General features: G+C 57.1%; 1 protein-coding gene across 1 annotated transcript; it reads left to right on the top strand.

Annotated features, from left to right (window-relative positions):
• Positions 1 to 3830: 3830 nt before the first annotated feature.
• On the top strand, positions 3831 to 10681 carry KISS1 (KiSS-1 metastasis suppressor). Its single transcript, XM_004610167.2, has 3 exons — positions 3831 to 3875; positions 7471 to 7582; positions 10402 to 10681. Exons 2-3 carry the CDS (start codon positions 7492 to 7494, stop codon positions 10671 to 10673), a joined length of 363 nt encoding a protein of 120 aa, XP_004610224.2. The 5' UTR covers positions 3831 to 3875; positions 7471 to 7491; the 3' UTR covers positions 10674 to 10681.
• The last annotated feature ends 6083 nt before the right edge of the window (positions 10682 to 16764 follow it).

Below are 16764 nucleotides of genomic sequence, written 5' to 3'. Positions count from 1 at the left end.
GGGCACTGTCTGTCCTCCCCATGGCTATGACCAGACATGTCTGGGCCCCACCTCCTTGTGGTCATGACTGGACACATCTGGACCCTCACTCCCTGTGGCCATGATGGACATGTCCGGGCCCTCTCGCTCCCCGTGGCCGTGATGGACACGTCCAGGCCCGCTCGCTCCCCGTGGCTGTGATGGACACATCCAGGCCCGCTCACTCCCCGTGGCCGTGATGGACACATCTAGGCCCGCTCGCTCCCCGTGGCCGTGATGGACACGTCCAGGCCCACTCGCTCCCCGTGGCCGTGATGGACATGTCCAGGCCGTGATGGACATGTCCGGGCCCTCTCGCTCCCCGTGGCCGTGATGGACACGTCCAGGCCCGCTCACTCCCCATGGCCATGATGGACACATCCAGGCCCTCTCGCTCCCCGTGGCCGTGATGGACACGTCCAGGCCCGCTCACTCCCCGTGGCTGAGGCCCCGGGCACACCTGCCTCCGGGTACCTGTTTTCTCAGCCTCCACATTCACCTGAGTTCACAGCCTGTGAAGGGACAGACAGACGGCCTGGCCTCCGGAGCGGCCAGCCGGTGTCCCAGGGTCCTAGGGGGGAGCCCGTTCATGCAGACTAAGGCCGGGGACACATCTGAATACAGAGCAGGCTGAGCACCGTGCCCCAGTGCCCGCCTCCCTGCCCCGACAGCCCAGGGGCAGGAGCGCGCCCACCCACTAGGCACAGCTAGCACCCACCGAGCCCGAACCCGGCTTTCTCACACGCGCCTGGCCCTCTGCCGGCCCGCTCTGCGGTCTCAGAGCCTTGTTGCTAAGTCAGGGGCGGGACCGACCCAGCCCGGAGCCCCTGTCTGAGACCAGAGACCCTTCCTTCCTCCTGCGGGGTCGGGAACTTTCACACTGGCTACCCCCCACCCCCAGCTCTGCCGCAAACAGTCCCCTGATACCTGACCGGCCCCCCTCCTCCTCCCTGGCCTCCCTGCTCTCCCTTCCCCTCTCCTGCACTCCGCATTTCCCTCCTCCTCCCTCCCCCTCTCCGTCAGGGGGAGGCCTGGAGGCAGGAGGAGGAGGGAGGCGGGAGAGTTGGTGGTCGGGAGCTCTGTGGGGGCGGGCTGGTCTCCGCCTGGAGACGTCACCCTGGGCTTCAGGAGCGGGGAGCCAGCCCCGCAGACAGGCCTCCCGCCCCCCAGCGCCCGGCAGAGCTCTCCCCACCAGGACCGGGACAGAGCCCAGGTAGGTGGGCTGGGGGACACAGGGTGAAGGGTGCTGGGGCTTCCTGGTGCCCAGGTGCCCCCAATCCTTTGGGGCTGCAGGTGACAAATCTTCACTTGCATTTTATTTTAAAATAGTTTTCATTGTGGGTGCACACCTGGCCGGGCTGAGGGCCGGGGCTGTCCCTGGCTCAGTGCTGGGCGTCAGTCCTGGTCGTGTGGGAGTGGAACCCCGGCGCCCCACGGCCAAGCCAGAGCTGAATCCTTGGTTTTAGTGGGAAGGGAGTGGGGCGCAAGTCACACCCAGCGAATCCGAGGGTTGCCCCTGGCAGTGCTCAAGGGACCAAGGGAAACGCTGGGGATCAAACCCCGGTCAGGTGCGTGCAGGGAAAGTGCACGGTACCCTCTGGACGTTCCCCCTGGGCTCAGACCTCCGGGCTCTCTCCGGGTCCTTGACCGGAGTTTCAGCTCTGAAGTCAGGAGCCTCCCAGGATCCTTCACTCGGGGACCGGCACCAATGCGATGAATGAACCCTGTGACCGAGCCCCGGGGCTGCGGGAGTGTGGGGGCGCCGACGGGGGCTCCCCCAGGAGGCTGCTGGGGCCTCTCGCAATTCCCACAACTCAGGGGAGAACCTGGGATGGAGAACTAACGGGGTGTCTCCGGGAAGGAGTCTCGTACTCACGGCGTGAGGAGCCACCCAGCATGCCTCAGGGGGCGCCCCGGCAGCCCGGCCCCTCGGAAGGGGCCTGCTCTTTCCCCACATTTTAACTCCCCCACCTGCGCTGCAGTGAACCCACAGTGAACTTAGAGGTGGGGGGTTAGTGTATGTGTGCAAGAGTGTGTGTGTGTGGGGTGAGTGTGTATGTATGTATGGGTGTGAGTGTGTATGCATGTGAGCATGTGTACTGATGTGTGAGTATGTGTGCATGTGAGTGTATGTATAGATGCGTAGATGTGTGAGTGCATGTGCATGTGAGTGTGTGTATAAATGTGTGTGTGTGCATGTGTGTATAGATGTGTGTGAGTGTGTGTGCACGTGAGTGTGTGTATAAATGTGTGAGTGTGTATGTGCATGAGTGTGTGTGTGCATAGATGTGTGTGAGTGTGTTTGTGTGTGTGCATATGAGTGTGTGGATAGATGGGTGTGAGTGTGTGTGTGCATGTGTGTGTATAGATGTGTGTGAGTGTGTGTGCACGTGAGTGTGTGTATAAATGTGTGAGTGTGTATGTGCATGAGTGTGTGTGTGTGCATAGATGTGTGTGAGTGTGTTTGTGTGTGTGCATATGAGTGTGTGGATAGATGGGTGTGAGTGTGTGTGTGCATGTGTGTGTATAGATGTGTGTGAGTGTGTGTATGTGTGTATAGATGTATAGATGGGTGTGAGTGTGTGCATGTGTGTATAGATGTGTGTGAGTGTGTGTATGTGTGTGTATAGATGTATAGATGGGTGTGAGTGTGTGCATGTGTGTATAGATGTGTGTGAGTGTGTGTGGGCCTGTGAGTGTGTATATAGATGTGTGTGAGTGTATGTGCATGTGAGTGTGTGTATAGATGTGTGTGAGTGTGTGTACATGTGAGTGTGTGTAAAGATGTGTGTGAGTGTGTGTACATGTGAGTGTGTGTATAGATGTGTGTGAGTGTGTGTGGGCCTGTGAGTGTGTATATAGATGTGTGTGAGTGTATGTGCATGTGAGTGTGTGTATAGATGTGTGTGAGTGTGTGTACATGTGAGTGTGTGTAAAGATGTGTGTGAGTGTGTGTACATGTGAGTGTGTGTATAGATGTGTGTGAGTGTGTGTATAGATGTGGTGTGTGTGTGGTGTGTGTATCAGTCTGAGAATATTTGTATGTGGGGTGTGTATGTGTGAAGTCTGAGTGTGTGTGTTGTGAGAACATATGTGGTAGGTGCTTGAGTCTGTGTGTGTGTGACAGTGTATGATTGTGGTGTGTGTGTGATGGGGGGACAACACTTGGAGCTGCCAGTGGGAGATTCGACCCCCACCAGGGAAAGTACCATGGTGGCTCTAAAGTGAGGAGGGAGGGGCAGCCTGGAGAAAGGACTCTCCCCTTCCCCACCCCTCCCCGATCTACTCACCCCTCCACCCTCCTCCACCTCTTCCCCTCTCCAATCGCCTCCTCCCCTCTCTACCCACCCCTCACTCTTCACCCATCCCTTTCCCTCCCTACTTCCCCCGCCTCCCCTCTCCCCCCATCTCAGGACCTGGCCAGACTGATGATGAGAGTCTGGGATGAGCCCCTATGGCGTCCAGACCCCCTGAGGTGGTGGCCAAACCCCGGGGTGGGACACGCTCCCTGCCGCTGGTTTCTCCGGGGGTCGTGAACTCAGGCTGGAGCAAGAAACTGCTCTTTGCAGGAAACCCTCAGTGTGAGTCAGTCCTAACTGTGACCAGGCTCTCGGGTCACTCTCGCCCCCTCACAGAGAGCAGAGTTTCAGGAGGGGACTGCAGTGAAGCAAAACAGGCCTACTGGGAGAATACCGGGCGGAAGGAGAGAGGCGGGCTGGTTACGTGCTCCAGAGAACAGGGCTTCTCCGGGGCGGGAGGAGCAAACTCACATCCGGAGCAGAGCTGTGGGGCCATTCCCCCAGGACGCCGCGGCTAGGCAGTGCGGGTCGGAGAGGGCCGACTGCGAAGGAGATGCGGTAAGGGCGCCTCTTTCCTGCCAACTTAGTCCAGTACAGTCTCCACAACTGCACAGCCCCTGCGTTGCTAGGGTGGTTGCCAAGGAGAGCGGGGAGCAGTTGATGGTCTTTTGATCCTCTTGGCCGGCCTTTGTTCAGGGCTGAACCTCTCCTCCGGGGGCCCAGCCCCCTCTCCGGGCCTGGAGTGCCTCGTCCATCGCAGGGGCCTGCCCGGCTGGCTCAGACAAGATCCCTTTGTGTCTAAGACCTTTAAACTTTGGGTCTGGTTTTGGGGCCTCACAAGATAATTTCTGTCCTCAACACCTGTTACCAAGCCCCGCCATCTTCCAGCCCAGAACATGAGTAAGTGCTGTCCATGGTGGGGAGGCAGCGATACCGTGAGGGGGGCACTGGAGAAGGACCTTGGCCAGGTACTACATAAGCCTGGCCATCCCCCTTCCTCATTTACCTTCCTGCTAGAGCAGAGCAGCCGAAAGGCCCATCTGAAGTGACAACTACGTGCACATGCGCACACGCACACAAACAAACATGCACACGTAGAGGCACACACACGCACATGCACACACGGGTGCACACGTGCACCTGCACATACGTGCACACACATGCACACATGTGCTTACACACAGGTGCACACATGCGCATACATGCATATGTGCATGTGCACACGAGCACATGTGTACACGAAGGTGCACATGTGTATACACACAGGTACGCACGTGTGTACATGCACACACATGCATGAACACATGCACACATGCATGCACGCACACACACACAAAGGCAGGTATATATGCGCGGGCACAAGTGCACACACTGAGCCAGGCAGGATGAAGGACCCACTGTCCAGTCACATCCCTCTTCTCTCTACGGAGCTTCGCCCTCCTGGCAGGCTGGAGGGCCAGCAGGTACCTCCACGCCCAGCCTGGCTTCTGGCTCCTGCCCGCCTGCTGGGAAGCCCTTCTGTGAACCCTTGTCCCAGCCCAGAAACTCAGCTCTGACACAGCCTCTGCAGAGAACTGGCTGGGACCTTTTACACCAGTGCCCAGGGACTCCTACTCCAGCCAGCATGTACAGCCCTGCCCTGAAATAACCGAAGACTCAAGCTTTTGGGGCTGGAGGGATGTACAAGAGGTAGGGCGCTCACCTGGCATAACTCAAACCCTGATCTGATTCTCAGCATCACATATGGTCCCCTGAGTACCACCAGGCGGGAGCCCTGAGCACAGAGCCAGGACTAAGCCCTGAGCAATGCTGGGTGTGGTCCCCAAGACAAAAACAATAGAATTTCAATAAGCTTTTGATTGTTGGGTCAGAGAGATGGTTCAGAAGGCACGTGCTTGGCATGCGGGAGCCCTGGGTTTGATTCCCACCACCATGTAGTCCCCCGAGTACAGGGCCGGAAGCAGTCCCTGAGTACTGAGCCAGGTGTGGGCCAAAAGCCAACTAAAATTTTTCAACTGACCTCGGGCATCTCGCTTTCCCCGTCCATATTCCGTAGGTGCAGGAGGGCAGCAGTCACTGACCACGTGCTCTTTCTGTCCCAAATCTCAGCCACAGGTTCACTCCAGCCACCCAGCAAGAATTCCAAGCTTGGCTTTAAATTGCCTGGCTTAAATTCAACGGCATTATGAATCACATTAGCTCCCCCAAACTGTTTCAAATTGTTCATCTGTGCCAAGAAAAAAATTTGATGCTTTGAATAATTAAAAATAGACTTTCAGAAACAAAAAAAAAAAAAACAAGAAATGATTTCTGGGCTAGCCTGGATTTGTCTGTGCACCCGGGTCTGAAGCCACAAAAGGGGCTGGAGAGATAATACAGCGGGTAAGGAGCTTGCCCTGCACACAGCCCACCCGGGTTTGAACTCCCTGTATCCCAGGAGAGACCCCTGAGGCAGAGCCAGGAGAAACCCCTGACCATCAAGGGTGTGGCCCAAACATCAATCAATCAATCAATCAATGTCACACTGTTCTCTCTAACGGATGTGCCCCCAGCCTGCCTCTACTCTCCCCCCTGCTCCAGGCCTGAGGCAGGAGCAGGGAGCCCCGGTCTGCCTCAGGGATCACTGAGGCCAAATCTGCAAGGGTGAGTGGCCACTGGAAGGATGGCCAGGTCCATGCTGCCTTTGCAGGTGGACAAGTCAGATCCAGAGATGGGGCGGGGGGCCCAGCTGGCCTGGCAGAGTCCAGTCCTCCTGACCCCATTTCAAGGTCCTTCCGTGCCGGAGTCTTGGGGATGAGAATGGCGCTAGGGTGGGCGGGCGGGGGCAGCCACTGCAGACTGACTAACAGATGTTCGTCCCGTCTCGCCTCGCCTGGGAGTGGGCTGCCGGCGGCCAGGCACCCTCTCAGCGCAGCCCCCAGCACCGCCCCCCTCTCCTTCACTTTGTCTCTCCGTTCTTTCCGTGGGACAATGTCAGAGTGCCCGGTGGCTTCTTCAAAGGAAAATGAAATGGAGTTGGAAGAGGTGTGGGGGACACAGTTCCAGTCTCCCGGTCAGAACTGTGGGGGCGGCTCCATTCTGACAGCTCAGAGCCCGAGAGAATGAGATGGGACAATTGCGGAGACGAGGGGGAAGCTTCTCTCCCCTGAATTAGAGGCAATCAGGCAAATTAATGACAGTCATCGAGGCTGTGAAGGGTCTGTGTGGGGGTGGGGAGGGAGGGGGAATGGCCTCATTCTTCCTCTTTTTTTGTGCGTGAATAAAAGGGTGGAAATAACTAAGTTTCTATGACAGCAAGAGGGAAGTGGACCGGGTTCGAAGCACAAGGAGTGTTCGAATGGGGAGCTCGGGCAGGGCCGGGTGTGGTGGAATCACGCAGAGCTTGGCATGGGGGCGGGGGAGTCTGACTTCCAGCCCCAGGGGGCACTCTGAGAGGCCCACGGCGTCCCCCACCTCAGAACGCCCCCTGCTCACTCCCACCCACACGCTGCATCTCCCATCGTTTTTCCAGCATTCCTCGAAAGCACACCTGAGGCGCAGACCATTCTCAAACCTAAACATTTCTGCCCCTTTGGCCAGAACGAAACCTTTCTTCCTTTCTTCCTGCCTCACCTCCACCTGGAAGTCCTCCGGGATGACCTTCATCTAGCATGTGTTTAGCTTTGACTGAACTGAGCAAGCGGCCTCAGTCCCATTACCCAGATGTGCTCAGTCTTGTTCCCCCCGCAAAAAAAAAAAAAAAAAGCTTGGGCTTGGTGAGACAGGACAGTGGGTAGGAAAGACACTTGCCTGGCACACAGCTACCCTGGGTTTGACCCCTGGCACCTTATATGGTCCCTTGAGCCTGCCAGGGAAGATTCCTGAGTGCAGAGCCAGGAGTAAATCCTCAGCACCTAAGCCTAAGTAAATCCTAAGCCTCAAACAGCCCCCAAATAGCACCCCCCAGTAGCCCTCAGCCCCAAATAGCTCCCCGCAACACACACACAAAAGCAAGCCCACCATGGCCCCAAACTCCCTGGGGAGTCTCCACAGGTAGAGGTCATTTCCTCCTGTCCAGGGCGGCCCATGTCCCCGCTGACCCTGCCCAGCTCCCAGCCTGCACGCTGCACCAGCACCGCCCATCTCTCCTCTTCTGACCTCGAAGCCCCTTCAGGCCCTGCAGGTGCCCCGCAGGATGAAGGCCCTGGGCTCCTGGCAGCTGGTCCTCTTCCTCTGCGCCACGGTAGAAAAGATGGCGGAGACATGGGAGGCTCCGAGGTCCCCAGGTAAGTCTCCTTGGGGGAGCGTGGAGGTGGAGGGGCCGGGCGAGCGAGCAGGGGCCCGGGACTCCCGCCTCCTCTGTGCCTCCACTCCTGCCTCTGTGTGGAAGCCAGTTTCTCTGACCAGTGATCTCAAACTCGGGGGGCTACACCCGGCAATGCTCAGGGGTTATTCCTGGCTCTGCACTCAGGGGTCACTCCTGGCGATGCTCAGAGGCTGACCATATGAGGTGCTGGGAGGCCGAGGGTCAGTATAGGGGATAAGGCATTTGCCTTGCATGTGGCTGAACCCAGTTCAATGGACCTCCAAGAACCAGGGAGTGACTCTTGAGCACTGAGCCAGGAGCAGCTCTGAACATGCTGGGAGGGGGCCCCAACCTCCACCCTCAAAAAAAAAAAAAAGCTTAGGGGCTGGAGCAATAGCACAGCGGGCAGGGCATTTGCCTTGCACGCGGCCGACCCAGGTTTGATTCCCAGCATCCCATATGGTCCCCTGAGCACCGCCAGGAGTAATTCCTGAGTGCAGAGCTAGGAGTAACCCCTGTGCATCACCGGGTGTGACCCAAAAAGATAAAAAAAAAAAAAAAAAGCTTAGACACCAGGGCAAAGCCTTCACGGTTACCACCTGTGTGTCCACCGGAAGTGCAGAGCTCGGGGCGCTTGGATTAGACTGCTACCCCCTCAAATGCCATAGGGGCCCAGCGGGTGCAAGGGGGGCAGCACCTGGAGTGTGCCCCCATCAGCACCGGCAAGAACTATGCTAGCGCTCTCTCTCTCCCTCTCCCCTCTCTTTCTCTGTCTCTCTCTCCCTCTCTGTCTCTCTGTCTCTCTCTGTCTCTCTTTGTCTCTCTGTCTCTCCCCCCTCTGTCTGTCTCTCTCCCTCTGTCTGTCTCTCTCCCTGTCTCTCTCTCTCCCTCTCTTTCCCCCTCTCTCTCCTCTCTCTGTCTCTGTCTCTCTCTGTTTCTCTCTCTCACACCCTCTCCCTCTCTCATGCATACATGCACTCTCCTCTCTCCTTACATCTCTCTAAAATTCTTTCAATAAAAACTACTTTGCTGGGGCCCTAGTACAGTGAGTAGGACACCTGTCTTGCACGTGGCCAACCAAAGTTTGACTTCCCTGCACCCCACATGGTCCCCCGAGCATCGCCAGGAGTAACTCCTGAGTGCAGAGTCAAGAGTAACCCCCGAGCATCACCGGGTGTGCCCCCTACCCCTTGGGGAAGCTGGGTGCAATGGCCTCAAGGGCAAAAAACAACTCCCGTATTATTTGTTTCACCGAAATAAATAAAATGAAATAAAGAACCGTGCTAGTAGTGAAGCAGGCCCGGGGAGGGGGACGAGGGGGGGCATAGACCACTGGTAGGTGGATCCACTCTCTGGGCAGAGGGGTACCGGGGCTCAGCCTCTCTGAACCTCAGTTTCCCGGGCTACTCTCATCTCGGCTGACCACCGAGAGTGCAGTCCAGTGCCCTTTGGGAAGTGTCCTCTCTCCAGGGCGGGGCTCTGTCTGGGGAGAGAGCCTCCCACATGCCCTGCGGAGTGACGGCTCCACTGCTCCTGCGGCTGCTGCGGCCTGATGGGATACCTGCACACAGGCGCCTGGCCAGTGACCCGCTGGGACAGAAGTGTTGGGTCCTAGGAAGTCTCATTCGCCCGTCTTCTCCGAGCTCTCCCAGGCATCGAGGACTGGGGCTCACCGCCACCAGCCCACACTCCTGCACTCACCCCAGCGTCACTTCCTTCAGCTCTGCACACAGTCGGCTGGTCACTGCCTCCCGACGCGCTCACGGAGCCTCTCTCGCCTGGCAGTCCTAGAAATGAGCCTTGTAAGGTCCCCGGGGAGGGGCGAGGACCCTGAGCACGGGAGGCCAGAGAGTTGGGTAGACCCAGACTATGCCCCCTCCTAACTGAGCCATGGGTGGTCCTCGGGGGATCACAAGGAGCAGGTAAGGGGGAGGCAGGTACCGCAGTTTCCTTTGGTGTCGATTCTGTGACCGCAGGCTCCACACGCATGCACTGGGGCCCTGCTCTGTGCCTGGCACTACTTCAAGCACACAGTTCAGGGCCTCCCTCAAGTTCAGGGCCTCCCTCAAGTTCAGGGCCTCCCTCAAGCCCAGCAGGCTGGACAGAGAGCTTGGAACAGAGCAAAGCCGGGTGTCTAGCAAATACTTCCTTTTTCTGCATTTCCAAGTCCTTCCCGGTTGCTTCCTCAAGAGAACAAATTATTTGAAAAAAACAAAAACATTAATTAATTTTGGTTAGTTTTGTTTTGGGGGGGAGTCACACCCAGTGATGCTCAGGGCTCTCTCCTGGCTCTGCACTCAGGGAGCACTCCCAGTGGGGCTCGGGGTGGGAGGGGGCTGGAGCGATAGCACAGCTGGTCGGGCGTTTGCCTTGCATGCGGCAGACCCGGGTTCGATTCCCAGCATTCCATATGGTCCCCCGAGCACTGCCAGGGGTAGTTCCTGAGTGCAAAGCCAGGAGTAACTCCTGTGCATCGCCGGGTATGACCCCCCCCCCAAAAAAACGGTCCTATCCGCTGTACAATTGTCTACCCCTCCCCTTGGGGAAATGAATTTCTCAGGAATTCTATGTGAGATCATTCTGGAAGCATTTGATATCAAAGCTAGGTCGAAGCTGGTAGGAGCCAGTGGCCCAGGCCTCCTAGGCTGGTGGCGCAGGTGGTGACCAGCATTGAACTGAGCTTCGTGGTGCACGAAGCCAAGGGCAGGCAGAGGATAGAGGGGGGTTGGGGGTGCGAGGAAGGGCTCCAGAACCTTCTTTCCTGCGTCCTCACTGCAGCCTCACTTCCCCCTGACCCAGGTCTTCTGCTGGGACCGCAGGCCCTGTGGGCCGCCCGGGAGCGGAGCCTGCGCGGCGCCGAGCGGAAGCCGGGTCCGGCGCGCCGCCCGGGACCCTGGCAGTGCCCGCCGCTGGTCAGCGCTGCGGGGGCCCGGCCAGCCGGCCCGTGCGTGCCCCGCAGCCGGCTGATCCCCGCCCCGCGCGGCGCGCCGCTCGTGCAGCGCGAGAAGGAGCTCGTGCCCTACAACTGGAACTCCTTCGGCCTGCGCTACGGCCGGCGCGCCGCGCGCTGAGCCCTCGGGGCTGCCCCCAGCAATAAAGGACCCGCTGCAACTCCCCGCGTGAGTGGTGTGTGACTAGCGTGGGCGCTGCCTGGAGGTCGGTGGGGCTTGGAACAGGCTGGTGGAGCTCGCGCCGGGTCCAGGTGCGTCCTTGGGTAAACGATGCAAGGCGTGTCCTTTGGTAAGCTGGGTGCAAGGCGCGTCCTTGGGTAAACTGGGTGCAAGGCGCATCCTTGGGTAAGCTGGGTGCAAGGCGCATCCTTGGGTAAGCTGGGTGCAACGTCCTCCAGCGCAAAGAAAGACGGGAGTGCGCAGGCAGGAGCTCTAGAATCCCTGCAGACAGGCATACCGTGTTTGAGAACCCACAGTGTGCCCGGCACAGGTCATCCCCGCTGCATCCTTGAGACACCGCAGGCGGTGGGCATGGCATCCCTGCGCTGTGTAAGAACAGACACACAGCTGGCAGCCGACACAGCCAGGAGCCAGATCCCCACCTTCTCCCTGCAAACACCCTCTTAGTCCTGCACACTACAGCCTTCCCTTCTCAGCCCGCTGGGGTTGAGAGCCCATCCTTTCCTGGGAAAGACCCAGCGAGGGTGCAGGGGGTGGGGTGGGGTGGGGGGGGTAGTACAGGAGGGAGGGCACTTGCCTTGCACAGGCAGATCTGAGTTTTATCCCTCCCCCTGTATGGCTGCCCACCAGGGGCTAGAGTAGACCGCCAAGAGCACAGCTTGGTGTGGCCCCCAAACAACAAAATAAAAACAACTGTATTGTGGGGCTGGAGCAATAGTACAGCAGATAGGACATTTGCCTTGCACGTGGCCAACCCAGGTTAGATCCCTGGCACCACATATGGTCCCCCCCAACCCCTGCCAAGCACTACCAGGACTAATTCCTCAGTGCAGAGCCAGGAGTAACCCCTGAGCATTGTTGGGTGTGGTCCCGAAACCTAAATAAATAAATAATAAATTTTGGAAATCGGGCCAGAGTGATAATGCACAGTGGACAGGGCTCTTGCCTTGCGTGAGCTGACCTGGGTTTGATCCTTGGCATCCCCTAGGGTCCCTGATCCCACCAGCAGTGAACCCTGAGCACATAGAGAGGAGTAACCCCTGAGCATCGTCGGGTGTGACCCAAAAAGCAAAAAAAAAGAAAAATCAAGATATAAAATATAAGAAGCAGACAACATGAAGCAGAACATGAATTCCAGAAGAGAAAACAGAAGGGACGAAATACCAGGAATGAACGCAGGGCTTCTCAGAACAGAGGATATGAGTTTCCAGACGTCAGCTGTCCAGTGAGGGCCCACATGGCTAATGTAAAGGAGGGGGGTGGAGGGAAATGCCCCGCGGGTACAAGAATACCGGAAGGGCTGAGTGACAGGATAGCAGATAAGGTGGTTGTCTTGCATGAGGCAGAGCGGGTCCAATTCCTGGCACCCCAAGTGCAGAGCCAGCGTAAGCCCTGAGCTCCACCACCACTGGGGGTGCCCTCCCGCCCCCAAAGAAGCACGCCAGAGAATTGTTAAGATCTTATAAAAACACCTTCCAGTTTCAGGGGGAAAGATTTCCACTCTGCTATTAGGAAGGGTCAAAGGGGAAAGGTCAGATGTGCCAAGGCTGGAAATGTTCCCTTCCCATGCTCCCTTGCACAGCAGACTGTGGGAATATGGGCTTGAACCACAAAGTGTAGGCCGAGAGAAGACTGCAAGGGGGAGGGCAGCTAAGAGACGTGAGCTGACTCGGTGCACGGTGCTCCTGGCAGGAAGCCCCTCAGAACAGGCGCCCCCGTGCAAGGGTTGGCAACAGCTGGGTAAAACTCATAGAGGAGAACTAGAGGGAAATGATGAAAGTCATGAAAAGTGAAAAGTACCTAAGCAATGTAATCATGATACAGAATGAACAATAGTTTGAGCAGGATGTTATCCATATTAACTTGATTTTACCAAAATTGGAGGGAAGTATAAGCAATGAAAATCCTCAATCAAGAATTTCTCAAATATCGGGGCTGGAGTGATAGCACAGCAGGGAGGGCATTTGCCTTGCATGTGGCTGACCCGGCTTCGATTCCCAGCATCCCATAGGGTCCCCTGAGCACCGCCAGGAGTAATTCCTGAGTGCATGAGCCAGGAGTAACCCCTGAGCATCGCCAGGTGTGACCAAAAAAGAAAAAAAATTCTCAAATATTAATCAGGAATAATAAAGTGAAAAACGAGGGCCAGAAAGATAGTACAGTGAGTAGGGCACTTGCCTCGCATGCGGCCGACCCAGGTTTGATCCCTGTCATCCCACTTGGTTCCCCCAGCACTGCCAGGAGTAGTTTCCGAGAACAGAGTCAGGAGTAACCCCTGAGCAACATGGTCCCAAAACAAAATAAAACGACGAATAATTAAGAAGTGAAAAATGAACAAGTGACAGTGATGCACAGGCTTGGGGGCGTGGGTGACTGACAGCAGCAGGGTCGCTGAGAGCTGTGGGCGGCTGGTGCTGCCCCTGGAGGAGGGCTGGGTGGCGGGCGCTAGGCTGGGGGTCCCCATCACGAGCCTTTTCATTCCATTCGTTTCTAATATTAGAGTGTTTCTTCTCCTAATTAAAATATAATGGGGGCTGGGGAGACGGTTCGCCGAGCTCGAGCACAGGCTTTGCGTGTGGAGGTTCCCAAATTTGACCCCTGGCACTCTACGGTCCCCTGGAGTATCCCCTGGCACCCCTGGACGCCAATGGCACCTCATCACTGGTGTGAGCACTGGCTGGGCCAAGTGTGCCGGGAGTGGCCCCAGCGCCCCTGAGCACTGTTTCAGGGACCGTCTCCAAAAAAATTAAGTAATGGGGAGGGAATGAAGAAGGAAGAAAGGAAGAATGAAAGGAAGGAGAGAGGGAGGGTGGATAAGAGGGGGGAAGGAAGGATGAATGGAACAGAATGAAGGGAAAGAACGAAGGGAAGGAGGAGGGAAGGGAGGAGGGAGGAAGGAAGCAAAGCAAGCAAGCATTTTCTGGAAAATACGTTCACGGCTTCAACCTGCCCGGGGCATTGCCGGGAGCACGTGTTTTGCAGCAGGAACCTGGGTTTGACGCCCTGCTGGGTCCTTTGCATTGCCAGGAGGAACCACCGCTGGGTGTCGTCCAAGAGCCAACTAAAGGGGAAAAGAATACCAGGACAGTGGTAGAACACGCACCTCGCATGTGTGAGTCCCTAGGTTCAATTCCCAGCACCACTCCCCAAAAGAAAACCAAAAAGAACGTGCCCGTCCCTATGCGCCCACCCCAGCTGTGTTGTGGTTACACTGCACAAAGACTGAATATGTCCCACCGGAGACACACGCACACACGCACACACACCCTCTCCAGGCTTCCCACCAGGTCATCCTCTTGACAAAAGAACTTTCCAGCTCAGGGATTTTTTCTTTTCCACTCCGAGTGTTGCTCAGGGCGTACCCCCGGCTCTGTGCTCTGGGATCCCAGTGGGGCCGCAAGGGATGCTGGAGGTGGAACCCGGGTCAGCTGCGTGCAAGGCAAGTGCCCTCCCTGCTGTACGGTCCCTCAGGTTGAACTTGAACTCTAGTTCACGCTGTTTTGCCTCTGAAACAACCCTTGGGTGCCATCGGGACAAAGGTGGTTGACTCGTTCTTGTGTCTCAGGGTAGGCTGGGGGTCCCACAACCTTGGAATCCCCCTCAGGAGCCCCCGCCCCAGCTTTCCCACACACCCTCCGCCCTCCGGAGCCCTCTCCTTCACCCAGGCCCCGCAGCTCCGGGGGCTTCTGGGACCATCACCGGACTAGGCCTCAGGGAAGGCCAGCCCGCCCCTGTTCCAGCACAAATAGCTCCAGCCGCTCCCCCGCCCGCCCCCAGGGTTCCGAACAAACAGCTGAGGATGTTCTCTCCCGAGCCCCCGCCCGCTCCCCGGCTCTCCTCAGAGCCGCTCCTCCCACACAGGAGCCCTGGCCGCGATGAACACCCCCCCCCCCCCCCCCGGGCTCCTTCTCTCCTTCTCTCTCCCGCCCCAGCTGCTCACGATGCTGAACTCGGTGCCCACTCAGGTCAAAATAGGCCCTGGCCCAGCCACCTGGGGCCCCTCGGGAAGGAGAGCTAAGTGGGCTCTGGGGGAAGGCAGGAATCAAGATGCTTTCTGGCTTGTGTGTGTGTGTGTGTGTCTTTCTGTCAGTCTATGTGTGTGTCTCTGTGTGTATCTCTGTGTGTGTGTCTGTGTGTCTGTGTGTGTGTCTGTGTGTGTCTGTGTGTATCTGTGTGTCTGTGTGTCTCTGTGTGTGTGTCTGTCTGTGTGTCTCTGTGTGTCTGTGTGTGTGTCTGTGTGTGTCTCTTTGTGTGTGTCTGTGTGTGAGTCTCTGTGTGTGTGTCTGTGTGTGTCTGTGTGTGTGTCTGTGTGTGTGTCTGTGTGTGTCTCTTTGTGTGTGTCTGTGTGTGAGTCTCTGTGTGTGTCTGTCTGTGTGTGTGTCTCTGTCTGTGTGTGTCTGTGTGTGTCTCTGTGTGTGTCTGTGTGTGTCTCTGTGTGTTTGTGTGTCTGTGTGTGTGTCCCTGTGTGTGTCCCTGTGTGTGTGTCTGTCTGTGTGTCTCTGTGTGTCTGTCTGTGTGTCTGTGTGTGTGTGTCTGTGTATGTCTCTGTGTGTGTGTCTGTCTGTGTGTCTCTGTGTGTCTGTGTGTGTGTCTGTGTGTGTCTGTGTGTGTGTCTGTGTGTGAGTCTCTGTGTGTGTGTCTGTGTGTGTCTGTGTCTGTGTCTGTGTGTGTGTCTGTGTGTGTCTCTTTGTGTGTGTCTGTGTGTGAGTCTCTGTGTGTGTCTGTCTGTGTGTGTGTCTCTGTCTGTGTGTGTCTGTGTGTGTCTCTGTGTGTGTCTGTGTGTGTCTCTGTGTGTTTGTGTGTCTGTGTGTGTGTCCCTGTGTGTGTCCCTGTGTGTGTGTCTGTCTGTGTGTCTCTGTGTGTCTGTCTGTGTGTCTGTGTGTGTGTGTCTGTGTATGTCTCTGTGTGTGTGTCTGTCTGTGTGTCTCTGTGTGTCTGTGTGTGTGTCTGTGTGTGTCTGTGTGTGTGTCTGTGTGTGAGTCTCTGTGTGTGTGTCTGTGTGTGTCTGTGTCTGTGTCTGTCTGTGTCTGTCTGCGTGTGTGTCTCTGTGTCTGTGTGTGTCTGTGTGTGTCTGTCTGTGTGTCTGTGTGTCTCTGTGTGTGTGTCTGTGTGTGTCTCTGTGTTGTGTGTCTCTGTGTGTGTGTCTATGTGTCTGTGTGTGTCTGTGTGTGTGTCTGTCTGTGTCTGTCTGTGTCTGTCTGCGTGTGTGTCTCTGTCTGTGTGTGTCTCTGTGTTGTGTGTCTCTGTGTGTGTGTCTATGTGTCTGTGTGTATCTGTGTGTGTGTCTGTCTGTGTCTGTGTCTGTCTGCATGTGTGTCTCTGTCTGTGTGTGTCTCTGTGTTGTGTGTCTCTGTGTGTGTGTCTATGTGTCTCTGTGTGTGTCTGTGTGTGTGTGTCTCTGTGTGTGTGTCTATGTGTCTGTGTGTGTCTCTGTGTGTATGTGAGCTGCATGGTGAGCTATACCCTTAGTTCCTTTGCCTACTGCAGCTCACCGACTCACTGAGTACAGCCTACCTCTGCCACCCTCCCCGTCTGCGCTTGCCACAGAATCCGACAGCCTAGTCAGGCCCTCCCAGGCCCAGTCCTCCCTAGAACCGCCCCCCCCCCACCTGCACCCAGCAACTGGTCCCCATGACCAGCTCTCCCGTGGGCTCGGGAGCCATTTCCAGAGCAGCCGTGAGGCCCTGGAGCGGAGGTGCCTGGGGTCCTGCCCCTCTCCCACACTGCGCTGGGAGGTGAGGAGAGATGGGAGGAGCCGGGCCTGCCACTCCGTCTGGATTTATGCTCCCCCTGCCCGGTTCTCACGTCTCTGGGGCTGTCCCCTGGGGAAGGACAGATGCTCTTGGACCTTCTCCCGCCCTCAGCCCTCCACTGCCCTGACCTCCAGGGGGCACAGCCTGGGCCCACACGGGGGGTCCTGGGAGCCGCTGTGAGAAAAGCAGGACCTTTGGGCCAGGGAGATGACCTGATAAGCGCCCCTACTCACTCGCAGCCCGTCCCACGCCAGGCCCTGGAAGGCCCTGGAAGGAAC

Source organism: Sorex araneus, chromosome 7 (assembly GCF_027595985.1).
Source record: "Sorex araneus isolate mSorAra2 chromosome 7, mSorAra2.pri, whole genome shotgun sequence".
Classification (NCBI taxonomy): Eukaryota; Metazoa; Chordata; class Mammalia; order Eulipotyphla; family Soricidae; genus Sorex; species Sorex araneus.
The sequence above is the reverse complement of the archived record's forward strand: the minus strand, read 5'-3'. Positions and strand labels throughout refer to the sequence as shown.